At 37.1% G+C, this 13,687-nt stretch overlaps 1 protein-coding gene across 3 annotated transcripts in view; it reads right to left on the bottom strand.

Moving 5' to 3' along the window:
- The window catches only part of HHIP (hedgehog interacting protein), a 90,311-nt gene that overhangs the window by 13,886 nt on the left and 62,738 nt on the right, over positions 1 to 13,687 (bottom strand). For all 3 annotated transcript variants that reach the window (XM_070608906.1, XM_008524790.2, XM_008524789.2), the window contains exons 9-11: positions 12,978 to 13,101; positions 11,905 to 12,035; positions 8,207 to 8,288 (exon numbers count right to left, since the gene is read on the bottom strand). In XM_070608906.1, coding sequence (XP_070465007.1) covers positions 8,207 to 8,288; positions 11,905 to 12,035; positions 12,978 to 13,101 — 337 coding nt within the window. The remainder of the gene's footprint in view (positions 1 to 8,206; positions 8,289 to 11,904; positions 12,036 to 12,977; positions 13,102 to 13,687) is intronic.

Raw genomic sequence — 13,687 nt, forward strand, 5'->3', positions numbered from 1 at the left:
CCGATATTGGAATAAAGGGAAAGAAAACTTAAATTTAAGAATAACTCTGCCGTTATGTACATTATGTATCATTTCTCAAACTACTGCATTAGTCTGGTCTGAAACATGCTGAAAAAACAGGGCTGGGCCTCGGCTGTTTCCTCAGTGATCAATGCTGTCTTCATTTTGAGGTGTGTGATTTAAATGCTGAGCACATGCTCACTCAGAAATAGTGTCGATCAGCATTATGGGCACTAAACTCAAAGTGGGCAGAGGAGGTGATGATCTGGTGAAGTGAGCCATGGATCTGGCTGCCTAGTGCTAATAAGGTTATCAGAACTTTCACAGGTATCTGCTAAATTTCATTCTACGGTTAAAGATAAAAGCAAATAATGAAGCCATTTTCCAGTAATTTCATATTCCTCTTTATGGAGACAGGGCTGGTCCTGTTATTTCCAAATTTAAAAGATCATAACGTGAACGAAGAGTTTAAATGGCTTTCCTACAGCTAATTACAGGTAGTCTGAAACTCTCTCCTAGCATAGTTGTCTTTCCACTCAGCTGCTCCTCTTACTTTCAGAAAAAGGGAGCAAGGCACCTATATTTCGGGTCCTATTAATCTCACTATCCAGACACCACCACCACAACACACAAGTATCTCAAAGGGTGTGTGGATCTCCTTTATTCAACTTTATCAGCTTAATTCAATGTATGTATTTTCATGGGAAAATTAGGAAATGAAAAGTTATGTATTTCCTTAAAGAGCAAACCTAGCAGAAATGCTTAATACAACTAGATGATACTGTCATATGCTTTTGGAAAAAAAAAAGATAAAGCCAATTTTATTAAATTGCCTTAGGTGTTTGTTGTATTGTTTGCAATGTCCTAAATTCAGAAACCGGTCTAATTATTAGAGGTGAAATAGAAAAATAGGTGTCTCTGCATTAATTCAATGTACATGCTCCTAAAAATGCTCCTAAAAATTCTCGTGTTCTACAAAATCGCATATTAAAAATAAAAGGCTTATGGGGAAAATAGGGTTGGGACAGACTCCTCAAGATCTGTGCAACTTTGTAACTAAAGCACTAACAAAAACAAGACTTGGTACCTTTAGAGAGAGTTTGTGCAACCCTGTGAGTAGGTTGGCAGTAGCTGGACATGGCCTCAGGGGAGATTAGAAACACACAAAAACAAAATGGCGATGCAAGGAAAGCTTTGAACTCAGGAGGAAGTGCAACCTGCAGAGAGCCAGGCTAGGCTGGAGGAATGCCTCTTGGGGGAGGGAAACCCAGTGCAGGCACTTATGTTTCATTTTAACACTAAGCTGAAAAGGCTCCTTCTGCATGTGCAACAGCCGGGTTGAGGGATTGTTGCTTTTCTTACAATTCTGGCTATTCTTGCTTGAAAAGCTACATAATTTGCATGTTACGCAGTCATCATTCTCTTTTATACCTGAGCTAATTAGTGTTAAGGAAAATCACACTGCAGCAGAACACACTGGACCAGGAAGCCAAATCCTGGTGAGTTTTGCCCACCTCAGTAACCATAGCCTCCTGGACCATTAATTCAGCAATTTATAATGTACGATGTTCTGGCCTAAGTTTTTTGTCCCAAAGTGTTATTTATCTTAGAAAATATTATTTACATTTTTGATAATGTGAGCAATCTCCTGATTTAAAGTGAGAATACGCTCCTTAGAGGATGGGACTAAGTTCCCATTTATATTCTCCCTCCATAGCACATAATAAAATATCATGAACACAGGAGACGTGCAAAAGATACTTGTAGAGTGATTAAATCTCCTGATTTAATCTTGGAGTGTAATTGTACTTTGATAGGATTAAAAAAATAAAAACTGGAAAATTAAGATACAATAAAAAAGCCAGTGCCATTGCTTCCTAATATAAAGAAGGAAACTATTCTGTTCAGAATTTTATGTGCAAAATCAATTTTTATCTTAATAACTTAATTCATAAACCATAATTGACAAAAATGTTAGACACTAAATAAGAAACGTCTGTAATAGGTATTTTAAATAACACTTTGGTTACAACATGTTTCAAAAGACTTAAAGCCTACAGGATTTTTCTTTTAGAAATCATCCAAAAAGAAACACCCTTTTCCCACTTATAAAGTTGCATATTAATCTACCAGTGTATTAATTTTATATCATATGAAGGCAGAAATTTTAAATATCACTAAATGCTTTAAATGGGAAGTAAAAATTTGAAATGTTTCTGTCCTTTAAAAGAACACAAAAATGTCAGTTTAAATTCTCTTTGAAGACTGTTAGAGTGACAAATTCCCAAATTTTTTTTTTTTTTTTTTTTTTTTTAAGATTTTATTTTTTCCTTTTTCTCCCCAAAGCCCCCGGTACATAGTTGTATATTCTTCGTTGTGTGTCCATCTACTTGTGGCATGTGGGACGCTGCCTCAGCGTGGTTTGATGAGCAGTGTCATGTCCGCGCCCAGGATTCGAACCAACGAAACACTGGCCCGCCTGCAGCGGAGCGCACGAACTTAACCGCTCGGCCACGGGGCCAGCCCCCACAAATTCCCAAATTTTAATGTTACATTTTTTGATTCATTTATCAATACTGACAAAAACAACTCAAGTACGCAACAGATTTTTTAACTTGACTAAAATGAATTAGCAAAAAACATGATGCTAAGATGCAGTGTTTTCTTTAAAAAGTACACTTTCCTCTAGACAACATCTTTTAGACATTCATGTGGCTGTTTTATGCAAGACTAAATCTACCTTTATCTCAAGTACTGCAATATCGGATGATACATTGCCTTACAATAAAAGTATAAGATATTTAGAAGGCCTAATAATATCAGACTTCCACCATTGTCCCAGGAGGGGGAGAAACATAAGAATTAAAAAGAAAAGCTTTTAAGAGTTTTTGAGTCTTAACAAATGATTCTCATTTTGAAGAATATATTCTTAATTATTCATATTCTCTATTTTATGTTTTAACAAATGCCATTTATAAGTGGAAATTCAATCAAGTTTTCATAGCAATCTGTATAATTACTCCAGGAACTGATATTCCAACATTCAAAATTGATAGTTTAAGAGAGACTATAACATAAAGCAGAAAATTCCTTTGAATGCTGTGGTCATATGTCTCATCTCCAGGAAATAGGATATACACATAAGAAGCCTTATATAAGCATTTTAAACAACATAGTCATTTAGATAAAACTTTTAAAATAAATTATTACATAATATTTTCTATTTGTTTTGAAATAGGTGATGCCTCTACATTGCACTGTATGGAATACCTGAGTATGTTTAAGTGCGTGTGTGTATATATACGTGCATCACAAATCTTGGTAAGGTATGAATAAAATTCCAGTTATATTTAGGCCATTGCTCTATATTATATATGCACGCTCATCCATTCATTAGAAGTTTTGACTTTGTAACATATCTTTAACCTTTCAGATGCTATATGGTAGCTTAGAAAGGATTTGTTAGTTAAAAAGGTGCTGTGCACCACAACATAAAATATAGGACATTAAGAATAAAATATAAGCTGGCTGATAAGTATATATCCATTTTTAGATATTGGGTATGTAGAAAGATAATAATAGCAAAAATGTGGAACATGCTTCCTTGTCCTTTAGACTTCAAATCCACCATGCTGAATGGATTTTTATAGGGCATATACTTGTTCATGACCTCCAGTGTTAAGAAATTCTGTCATGTTTGAAAACGGGTCCCTAGTGGAGCCTGTGTCCCTGTTAATAGCTGAAAGGTCAATGGAGCTGCTAAACAGTTTGTATTACTGTCAGGGTGGCCGTGAAAACAGCGCCTGCAGCAAGAGGACTTGGCAGCTGGGTCAACAGGCACTGTGGGGATTTATCAACCTAGGGGGGCCACTTGCATAAAACTTTGACTGATGAATTGGGACTAGACTGGCTTATTGGGCTAAAGCCTCTCTATTATGCATGACTTTCTTTGGGATGGCAGAGCTGCCTGCGGCTCCCTGAGACATATGTGAAGGTTAAACAGAGCTGATTTCCTCTTATGAAGTGATTTTTTTGGAAAAAAAGCACTCTTCAGCATCCAGTATAATAAAGAGCAGGATGAAGATATTAAAAATAAATAAATAAACAAAGAGCAGCAAGTGGGGCCACTGAAGGGAGAAGGAGGGTGGAGGCACGAGGAGCAGTTTTTGATATTGGTCACACAGGAGTTCAGGGATACAACATTTCTGTAAGATGACCTCTCGAGCCTGGAATTTGCATTTTTAATTTATAGACCTCCTAAGGGAAGGGTCTGTGTGACTTGCTTGGGTAGCAGATAGGCAATATGTTAAAATATAGCAAGACTGGGACATAGTAATTAAATGAACATGATTAAGAATAATTTTATTTTACAAATTCCCGGAGAAATAACCCTGGAAATGTTTCAGAATCACAAAAAGATCACGTGGTTTAAGTTCAACTGAATCTCTGTCAATAGCATAAAAAAATTGTGTTCTATAAAAATGAAGCTTGGAGGGGCTGGCCCCGTGGCCGAGTGGTTGGGTTCGCGCGCTCTGCTGCAGGCAGCCCAGTGTTTCATTGGTTCGAATCCTGGGCACGGACCTGGCACTGCTCATCGAGCCATGCTGGGGTGGCATCCCGCATGCCACAGCTGGAAGGACCCACAGAGAAGAATATACAACTATGTACTGGGGGGCTTTGGGGAGAAAAAAGAAAAAAAGTAAAATCTTTAAAAAAAAAGTGAAGCTTGGAGAGTTCATAACTCTGTTAGAATTCTTTAATTTCCACCTTCAGGAGCATTTGTTTGATTCTGAAAAGACTGAATAAACAGCAAGCATCCAATGCATGACTTGGACATTTGAACACTAGGTATTAAGAGCTCTTTAAAGCTCCATGCACACCTTTATCCCAAGTTTGGAACTAAGACAACCTTAAAAGTTGAGAGATCACCTGAAAATAATTCTCGAATGCATGGAATGAACAGCAACAATACTAAAGAGTTTAATACGTTTTAAATATATTCCTTAATTATCTTCACAGAGCTCCGCAGAAATAAGTCCACACTTTATCGATGGGCAATGGGGCACAGTACGGTGAAATGAGGTGCAGGGTCCCACATTAAGAAGCATTCAGAGACAAGACCAATTGACTCCTTGTCCTACCCGGACAGACTCGCTCCTCGTCTTGACTAGTCTCAGATGGCACAACTAAGTGAAACTAAAATTATTGCCCAGCTCTTGGGCTCAATGTATTGAAATCTGTTTTCTGGAACTGCTGGTTGAAGGAGCTCCCCACACCAGGGCATGCAGAACCCAGTAACACAGATTTCTTGGGACCCAATAAGTTGGCCCAGCAAGTTGGGGAATTGGTATTGACTTGATCTTCACTCCACTCTGCCATGAGATGCAACTGCTCCGCCTCTGAAGGTATTCCTGAAGTGTGTTCAACGTTCTAACATGGAGGCAAAATTCATTTCTTTTCTGCTTTTTTCCTTAAATAACTCCTGAGTTCTAGTTAAGCTTTAGAGAAAGTTGATTATATTCTTAATAAATTTTCATTTTTTTCCTTATAAATAATGGCATTTGATTTTTATAATAAGTTATCTTGCCATTCTTTTCTGACAAGGGTGCACACTGCAAATGATTTTAAACTTACATAAATGATTATGTAACATATAGCCTTAGAGCAAACTGTCCTTACAGACTGAGGTGACAATGTTGGAACCTCATTTGCTCTTGCCAAAAATGACTTAAGAATATTGCATATGGTTTCTAAACTCCCTTATCTTTCTTGTATGTGAGTGTGCATGTGTTTAGGGAAAAGCAGGAAAAACATAAATCGTATGGTGAGTAAGAATGTAACTTCTATGACACGTAATATAGAATATAAAAATTTTATAATTTGTTATTATTCTCTTCTAGGGCCATACGTCAATTGATGTTTGAAAGTCATTCTGAAAACATTATTCTAACAAGTCTAGGGCTCCTCCCCAAGAATACAATAACCTAAGATTTTAATTTGAATTAGATTTTTGATATAACAAGAAATGTCTATATATTATTTTTTCAGAAGATGAGGCTCTTCAAATTCTCCCTCAGAAGTTTTAGAAAAACAATTTTGCTCTGAAGCAGACACCCTGAATGCTGCCAGGCTAGTAATTAGCTTGTGTTTCCAAAATAATCCTGTCCACGTACACTAACGCGTCTGCTTATTCAGAACTTCAGATCATCTAGGGAGAAATGCTGTAAGAATGAACGTTGGCATCCAAATCGAAACAGCATGAGGCCCCCAACAAATGTTTATGAAAACATTTGTTTTCTTATAGTCAGTTTAATTTTGAAATTTATGCCTACGCCTGTGTACAAGGACGGTGACTTTGGGACTCTGTTACGCCCCCCACCTTCTGAAAACCAAACACAAATCTTAACCCTGGCCCCACACATGACACAACTCACCAGAAACAGGCACCATAATGAGAAGTCAGGCCTTTCAGGTATGTCACTCTGAGACCACCCTACGAGAGGAGGCCCTAAGATCACAAAGCCAAGGTCCCTTATGGCCACCCTGGTAATTAGACACTAATAATGGATTGAAGGTGTAAAATTCACCTCAACTCACCACCAACAGACTAAACAAGCCAGATGAAGAGGAAAAGACTTTTGTGAGGAGGAGGGAGAATTATAACACTACCAGGAAGCTGGCAAAAGCATATCAACTTTGATGAATATAATGGAATAACAACGATTACTTTGAAATGAATGGCATTAGAGCTGAGTGAAATCCCTAAGACCTCATTATGAATCATTAGAATGCTGCTAGTTTATGAATTAACATTAGTTTGATATTTGTCCTTAATATTGCCAACTTCGATATTTGCCGAAATGTCTATTATTTTCATTCATTACTTTGCTTTTCACAAAGAGGACATTGGTTTCATAATCAAGGAGGTAACGAACTCCTACAGGATATATATGGGTACTTCTCTAATTGTGAAAGAAAATGTGTACTGTTACATAGAGAAGGAAAGCTCTCATTGTGTGATGGATGAGTATCTGTGACACCGCGGAGAGACCATCCACAATTGATTATTCCTCTTTTTGGTCTGCAGGACCAATGACAGCCTATATTTTTCTCAGGAAAGATAGTGTTTTGTGATATGGAAAAAGGACAAGAATCTCCATTTTGTTAGTCAGTGGCTTTTTCAGAAAAACATACACAATTTACAAGTTACAAGTGATGTTTTTAAAATGGAATGAAATTAATGCTTTTAGCAAACTTTTCAGATTATTAGAATTTATTCTTCTAAAAGAGACTTGAAATTTGGGAATTTAAATTTGCAAATGGCTCATGAAGATAAGTTAGTATAGAAAGAATGTGAAACTCACAGCGTGGTGGAGCTACAGCCTGACAACTACTGGTGTTCAACAATAGTCCTACCTGTGAGGGTACTTCAGTCCTGCAATAGTTGTTTCTAAATTTATGACTAATATCTATGTGACAGTACATAAATTTAGCAGCTTTGATAGTTCCGATTTTATCCATGAAATTAACAACTGACTAATTATAATTCAAGGTAAGGTGAAAGTTGTGTGTGTGTTGAAGTTGTGATGGGGTGAGTGAGAAGGAGCGGGGTGGGATAAATATATTCTTTAAAGGATTAAAACATTCAAATCCTCCTTTTGCTGAGGTAAATAAGAAAACCTTCAGTTTTCATTTGTTTAGTCACGGAAGCCTGCATGAGAGCTGGGAGCTTCCAGACAGTTTTGAAATGAGGCTCAGATGTTGAACTGCCAGAATAACTTATCCTGATTCCCTAACAAAAATCATACCCAGCAGCTGTAATCTATGCTGGTATGTTTCCAGTTTTCTCGAAAGAAAGGAGGGTTTATTGCTTCCAACAGGAGTGCTGAAGCCACCGCCTCACACATCGGGGTCCTCTGGCGTTTAGCGGACGACTCTGATTTTACAAATATAATGCTGCTCTCTGATGACAAGGGTGACAAGAATGTGTGATCGCAATAAGGCTGTTGAAGTTCAGCGTGGTCACGTCTAGGCCCCAGAGACTGGCGCTGGAGGGCCTCTCAGGACAGCACTTAGCATACGGACAGGGCAGAAGTCTTCATCTTTGTTGACTGCTAACTGTAATTCGTCTCTCACCAATTTGAATGCACCGGAATAACTTGGAGGAGAATATTACTTGACTTAAAGGAATATCAAAAAACCTCACCTTTTGGGATCTACGATTTTGTAGAGTTTTCCATTGTGAGTCTGGGTCATACTTTTGCTACTTGATAGAATGTAAACTTCACCTATGAAGAGAGAAATATAATATGTTAATTCACAGTATTACAAGGGCTTACTTCCTATTGCCTAGCAGATATTTATGTATATGTGTATATACGTATATAAATGTATTTGTATGTGTATATATATATGCATGTGTGTATACATATTTTTTTTCCATATATCCTCAGGAAGATCACTTGCCTAAAGATTATGAAAGAGTTGCACAAGCCTGCCTTCACAGGGCATCCAGATTCTGAAGCCGTCCCTCCACATCCACTACTACTCCAGCGCAAGCAGACATTCATCTCTCACCTGGATTATGGCAACAGCCTCCTCACTGATCTCCTTCTTCTACCTTTGTTCCTCTGTGTTTACATACCAGCCACAGAGATTCTTTTAAAGCAAGTTAGGTCATATAAGTTGGATCACACTCAGTACACTCCAATGGCTTCTAATCTCTCTCCGGGCAAACGTAAGTCATGACAGTGGCCTCTGATGACCCCCTTATTGCTCTGACGTCATCTGCAACGTTCTGCCCTCTTGTTCATTCCTCTCTAGCCTCACTAGCCTCTTGGCTTTGAACACATGAGAAAGGCTCCTGTCCCAGGCTCCTGTGTCAGGCTCTTCCTGTCCTAGGCTCTTGACTTGCTTCCTATCTCAGCTTCTGTCCCAGGCTCTTCCTGTCTCAGCATCGGTCCCAGGTTCTGTCTCAGGCTCCTGCCTTTCAGTAGATTTCCACTGGGTTGACTTTTTCCTCTCCTGCAAATTTCCTGACTGTACTACTGAAAATTGCACTTTTCCCAACCCTAGAAATCTCTGTCCCTCTTCACAACTAGATTTTTCTAGAAAACACTTATTACCAATTGACATACAGTATATTCAAAACAAAAATCAACCAAAGCAATATTTATTTTTATTGTCCTCTCCTTTAGAATATAAATTTCATGTCTCTCTCTCTGCTGCTGTGTCCCCAGAACCCAGGACAGAGCTTTGCACAGAATAGGTGCTCAATAAATATTTGCAGAATGAGTGCTGAAGGGCAAGTTTTATCTTGATTTATTCTGCCCAAGATTGAAAGGTTTGGTTACTGAGTTGTTATTGTTAATTGACAATTTGAGGCCAGATAGAATTGGGATACTCCTTTTTAACTTTTAGTATTTAAAAACAAAATATATTAAAATAAATATTTGGGAAGAGAGAAACCCTGATGCTCACCCTCAAGTCTACCTCCCTAATTCTTGATGCTAGGCTGGTTCATGATGATGAAATCCTTTTAGGAGAGAACCACTCTTGATTTTTGAAATTTTTTTTTTTGAAGATTGGCCCTAAGCTAACATCTATTGCCAATCTTCCTCTTTTTTTTTTTTTTTTTTATCTCCCAAAAGCCCCCCAGTACTTAGTTGTATATCCTAGCTGCGGGTTCTTCTAGTTCCTCTACGTGGGACGCTGCCCCAGCATGGCCTGAAGAGCAGAGCTAGGTCGGTGCCCAGGATCTGAACTGCCGAAACCCCAGGCCACCGAAGTGGAGCGTGTGAACTTAACCACTCAGACACAGGGCTGGCCCGGGAACCACTCTTATTTATCACCACTACTTCCATATAATTCAATGTATAGAATGGTTCACGTGAATATGGACTTATAAGTTGTATTTATGATTATATGTTTATAAGGCTTTAAAATATATATTTGGTTCTCATGAAATATTCCTTGATTTATCCTATATTTCTCAGTTCCACTCTATTATTATATATGAAGCACACTTACTACTTTCTTACTTCTGAAAGGGATGCTATGGGGTTTACCCTAAAAAGCAAAGGAATGCAAACAAAAAAATATTTATTTTGTCAAGTACTTTATATAGCTTACCTCATTTAACCCTTAGGACAAACCCTCCTGGTTTTATAGTTAAAGAATAAACACAGAGAGAAAACAGACGCTCAACACTTTTTTGTTTCAAAAAATGTAAAAACCTCCTCATTTTCTTATATGGCTCTTAATTAAAGCCAAAGAGTTTCACATTAAAGTGTAATTCAGTGAAAGTGTATTTTTAATTATAAAGTATACATGATATTGCAGCTTTTGGACAGTAAGGATTGTGAATGCTTCATTTGTTGGTTCTGCTCCCAATCTAGTATTAAGTGTAGATAGATGTTTGGATATTTTAACCAATGGTGGTGATGCTAATAGGATGACTGATGGTGAGCCATTTGTAGTAAGGTCTGGGGAACTGAAAATGATTCAGTCACAACATCTAAAAATTCATTTCTAACTCTGCTGCAATTTAATCCTAATTTATATTTTAAAAATGGAGTTAGCCAATGAAATTTAAATTACATTACAGAGGATTTAAGTAAGAAAGAGTATCTTTCTGGTTCCTTTGAGTAGGGTAGGAGAATATCAAGGGAAAATTAATTATACAGTGCTTTCAATGCTGGAACAAGAACAGAACAGATTGGACTTCTCTTCTTTGAATCATTAAATTCCTGTGGGTCTGGAATATGTATTATGTGTTTCAGTAATCTTGTCTAAGTCCTTTGTTAACCTAAGTGAATGACATAGAACAAATTCTGATGAATCTCCATTTGATACAGGTAAACCGAATCTAGACTTTTAGAGAAAACATTCTAATTTAGATGAGAAACATAACTCTTCTTTCTTAATACCTAGAAATTCGTCTTTTTTTTTAAAGATTTTATTTTTCCTTTTTCTCCCCAAAGCCCCCCAGTACACAGTTGTATATTTTTAGTTGTGGGTCCTTCTACTTGTGGCATGCGGGATGCCGCCTCAGCATGACCTGATGAGTGGTGCCACGTCCGTGCCCAGGATCAGAACCGGTGAAACCCTGGGCCGCCGAAGCAAAGCGTGCGAACTTCACCACTCGGCCACAGGGCTGACCCCTGGAAATTCATCTTTGAGGCTAAAGGAGCATAGTAACCATGGTTTGTTTGGATATTGTTCTTTAAAGAGCATCATTATAAAACCTGCCTTTATCTCTGTAATTTAAAACTAGTAGCATTTTCACTCTTTGATTGATTACATTCCAATTTCAACTTCTTTTTGCTTATTGAGCCTTATACATTTTGTTAACAACCAATAAATATATTGTATGGTATCCCAAATTTCTATTCTGTTGGAAAGCAGATCTACAAACTCTGATTACCTTGTACAAATTTCATGCCCCAGTTGGCAAAAAAATAAAAAATTAGGAAATCTACAGGATAAGGTGAGATTCAGATTGCAACAAGTTTTTTATTTATTCCAAGAGACATAGATAAGTGGACAGGTTTTCCGATAGAGAATATAAACAAATGACTCCGATGCACCACAAATATCAGTAGACATTTAAAGGTTTCTCTCTCTTCAGGACTCAACAATTTTCTTTTGTTCCTGCCTCCCATTTTCCTGCTTTGTTACCTTTATATTTTTTAAATGGAAATATGATTTAAAGACCGCCAGAGAAAGGTTATTGGAAAAGAATACGTAACTGGACTATCTCTAATCTCTACAGTAGGGCATCTTTGCTGGGGGTTACATTTCCGACAAATGGAGAAGATTGCTATACTTATTCTTCAGAGAAGAACAAAGGCTCTTGGGCAAGGGAGTGGGAACAGAATTTAACAGAAATAGTCTGTACAGTACCTAATTCGTCTTCTCCAAATCCCAATATGTGACCTGAAAAGTAACCTCTACAGGAACCACTGTTGCCAAGACAGAGCGGTTTTTCTTGCCATTGTTTGCTCACAGGACTTTGCTGGAGAGTTAAGAAATTCCTACAACAAAAACATACCATAAACCTACAATGAAAACATGCTTTTGCTTAAAAAACACAATAAAAATGTTTAAAATAAAACACAATAAATAATTGTTGTGCCATAGACCTGGCTTCTACAGGGAAAAAATAATACAGCCCATAATGTGTGTGAATATTGTGAAATTCTTATGTGGGGAGAAAGTACTGAAAGATATTTTGTTTGGAGGGGGCACTAAAAGTACCTGAGTATGAGAAAAGCCCTCCCCTTCATCCAGAGAATGATACTTCCTCTCCAGGACTAGACTCCATGCTGTGCTATTAATCAGAGAGAGGGACAGGGGGAAGATTGTGGGGTCAGTACACTTTTCTAGTTCCTTTTAGCGACCAAGCGTATCAGCTCTGCCATATGCCTGAATGCCAGTGACTTGGGAAACAAGATTCTTAATTTGGGTTTCATCACAGAGTTTCTTACAACTATCCATAATGTGACTTCTAAAATTTAATTTTATAGTATTCCTATCAATAGAGACAAATTAAGTTCTTTTGCCAAAAGTCTTGACAGTCTGGCAAAAACAAAAATCGTTAGCGTTCCAAGATGATTTTTTAAAATATTTATACAACTCATGTAAAACAACAGTGTTCAAATTAAACATTATCACTGTAAATTTATGTTAAGGATGAAGGGAAGAGCCTACATAATATGAAAAGTCCATCTGAGGATTTCTCTGCTCTTAAAAAATTATTTTATGAACTTGATCAAGTCTGTTTAAAAAGCATCTCTTAGGAAGTTCTTTAATTAAACCACCATATATAGTGGAACTAAAAGTAAATAATAATATTTATGTGTGTCCCAGACCTGACCTCCAAGGGGAGATAATCGTTTGAATATTTTATGGTCGTTTGTACACTAATCAAAGGATATGCCATTTGATATATCAAATTGTGGTATCAGGAAACCTACCCATTACGGTCTCCAAACACGTAGCTTCCATACAGTCTTTCAGACTGGCAGCCTCGGTAAACGAACCCACCAACCAAAGGACCATTACTGAATGGCTTGAATTCTAAAAGTGATGGCTCACTTTCTGGGAGGAAATAAAGATAGCATTAGATCAAATGAAAAATATTTTCATAAAGTAAAAGTAATAGAGGCCAAGCAACAATTATTACAATAATTCACTTTAACTCTGAAATGTGTTCCATGATGCATAAGATGAATCCTTGCTATAGATATTTAGTGAAAATAATTACTCCCTTGGCTTAAATAGTATAAAATTTAAAGGGCTTCCAGCCTAACGAAATGGAAATGCTCTATACGTGCTCGCTGTTATTATAATTGCCAGGACACACCACATTTTCAATGAAATTAGAATTAAGTTATTTTGGAAATCACGTTTATTTACTTTAGAACCAAAATACTTTAAGAAAACAATACTTAATTTTTTAAATACTGAATCTTTTGTAGAAATGCCTCTGCATTATTTAATAAATTGAGCCAGACCTCTGTCAAGTTATATAAAATGTTTAACAGTGTACACTCTAATGGAAATAAAAGTATAGTACATAAATGGTCTTTAAAACCACATTTGCCGTATATTTAAAACCACTGTCACTTAGTCAAGTAATATCTTCATTTAAAATATTTTAATAGTTTTGTTTATAGAGTTGGGT

The sequence above is a fragment of the Equus przewalskii genome, chromosome 2 (genome assembly GCF_037783145.1).
Source record: "Equus przewalskii isolate Varuska chromosome 2, EquPr2, whole genome shotgun sequence".
Taxonomy (NCBI): Eukaryota; Metazoa; Chordata; class Mammalia; order Perissodactyla; family Equidae; genus Equus; species Equus przewalskii.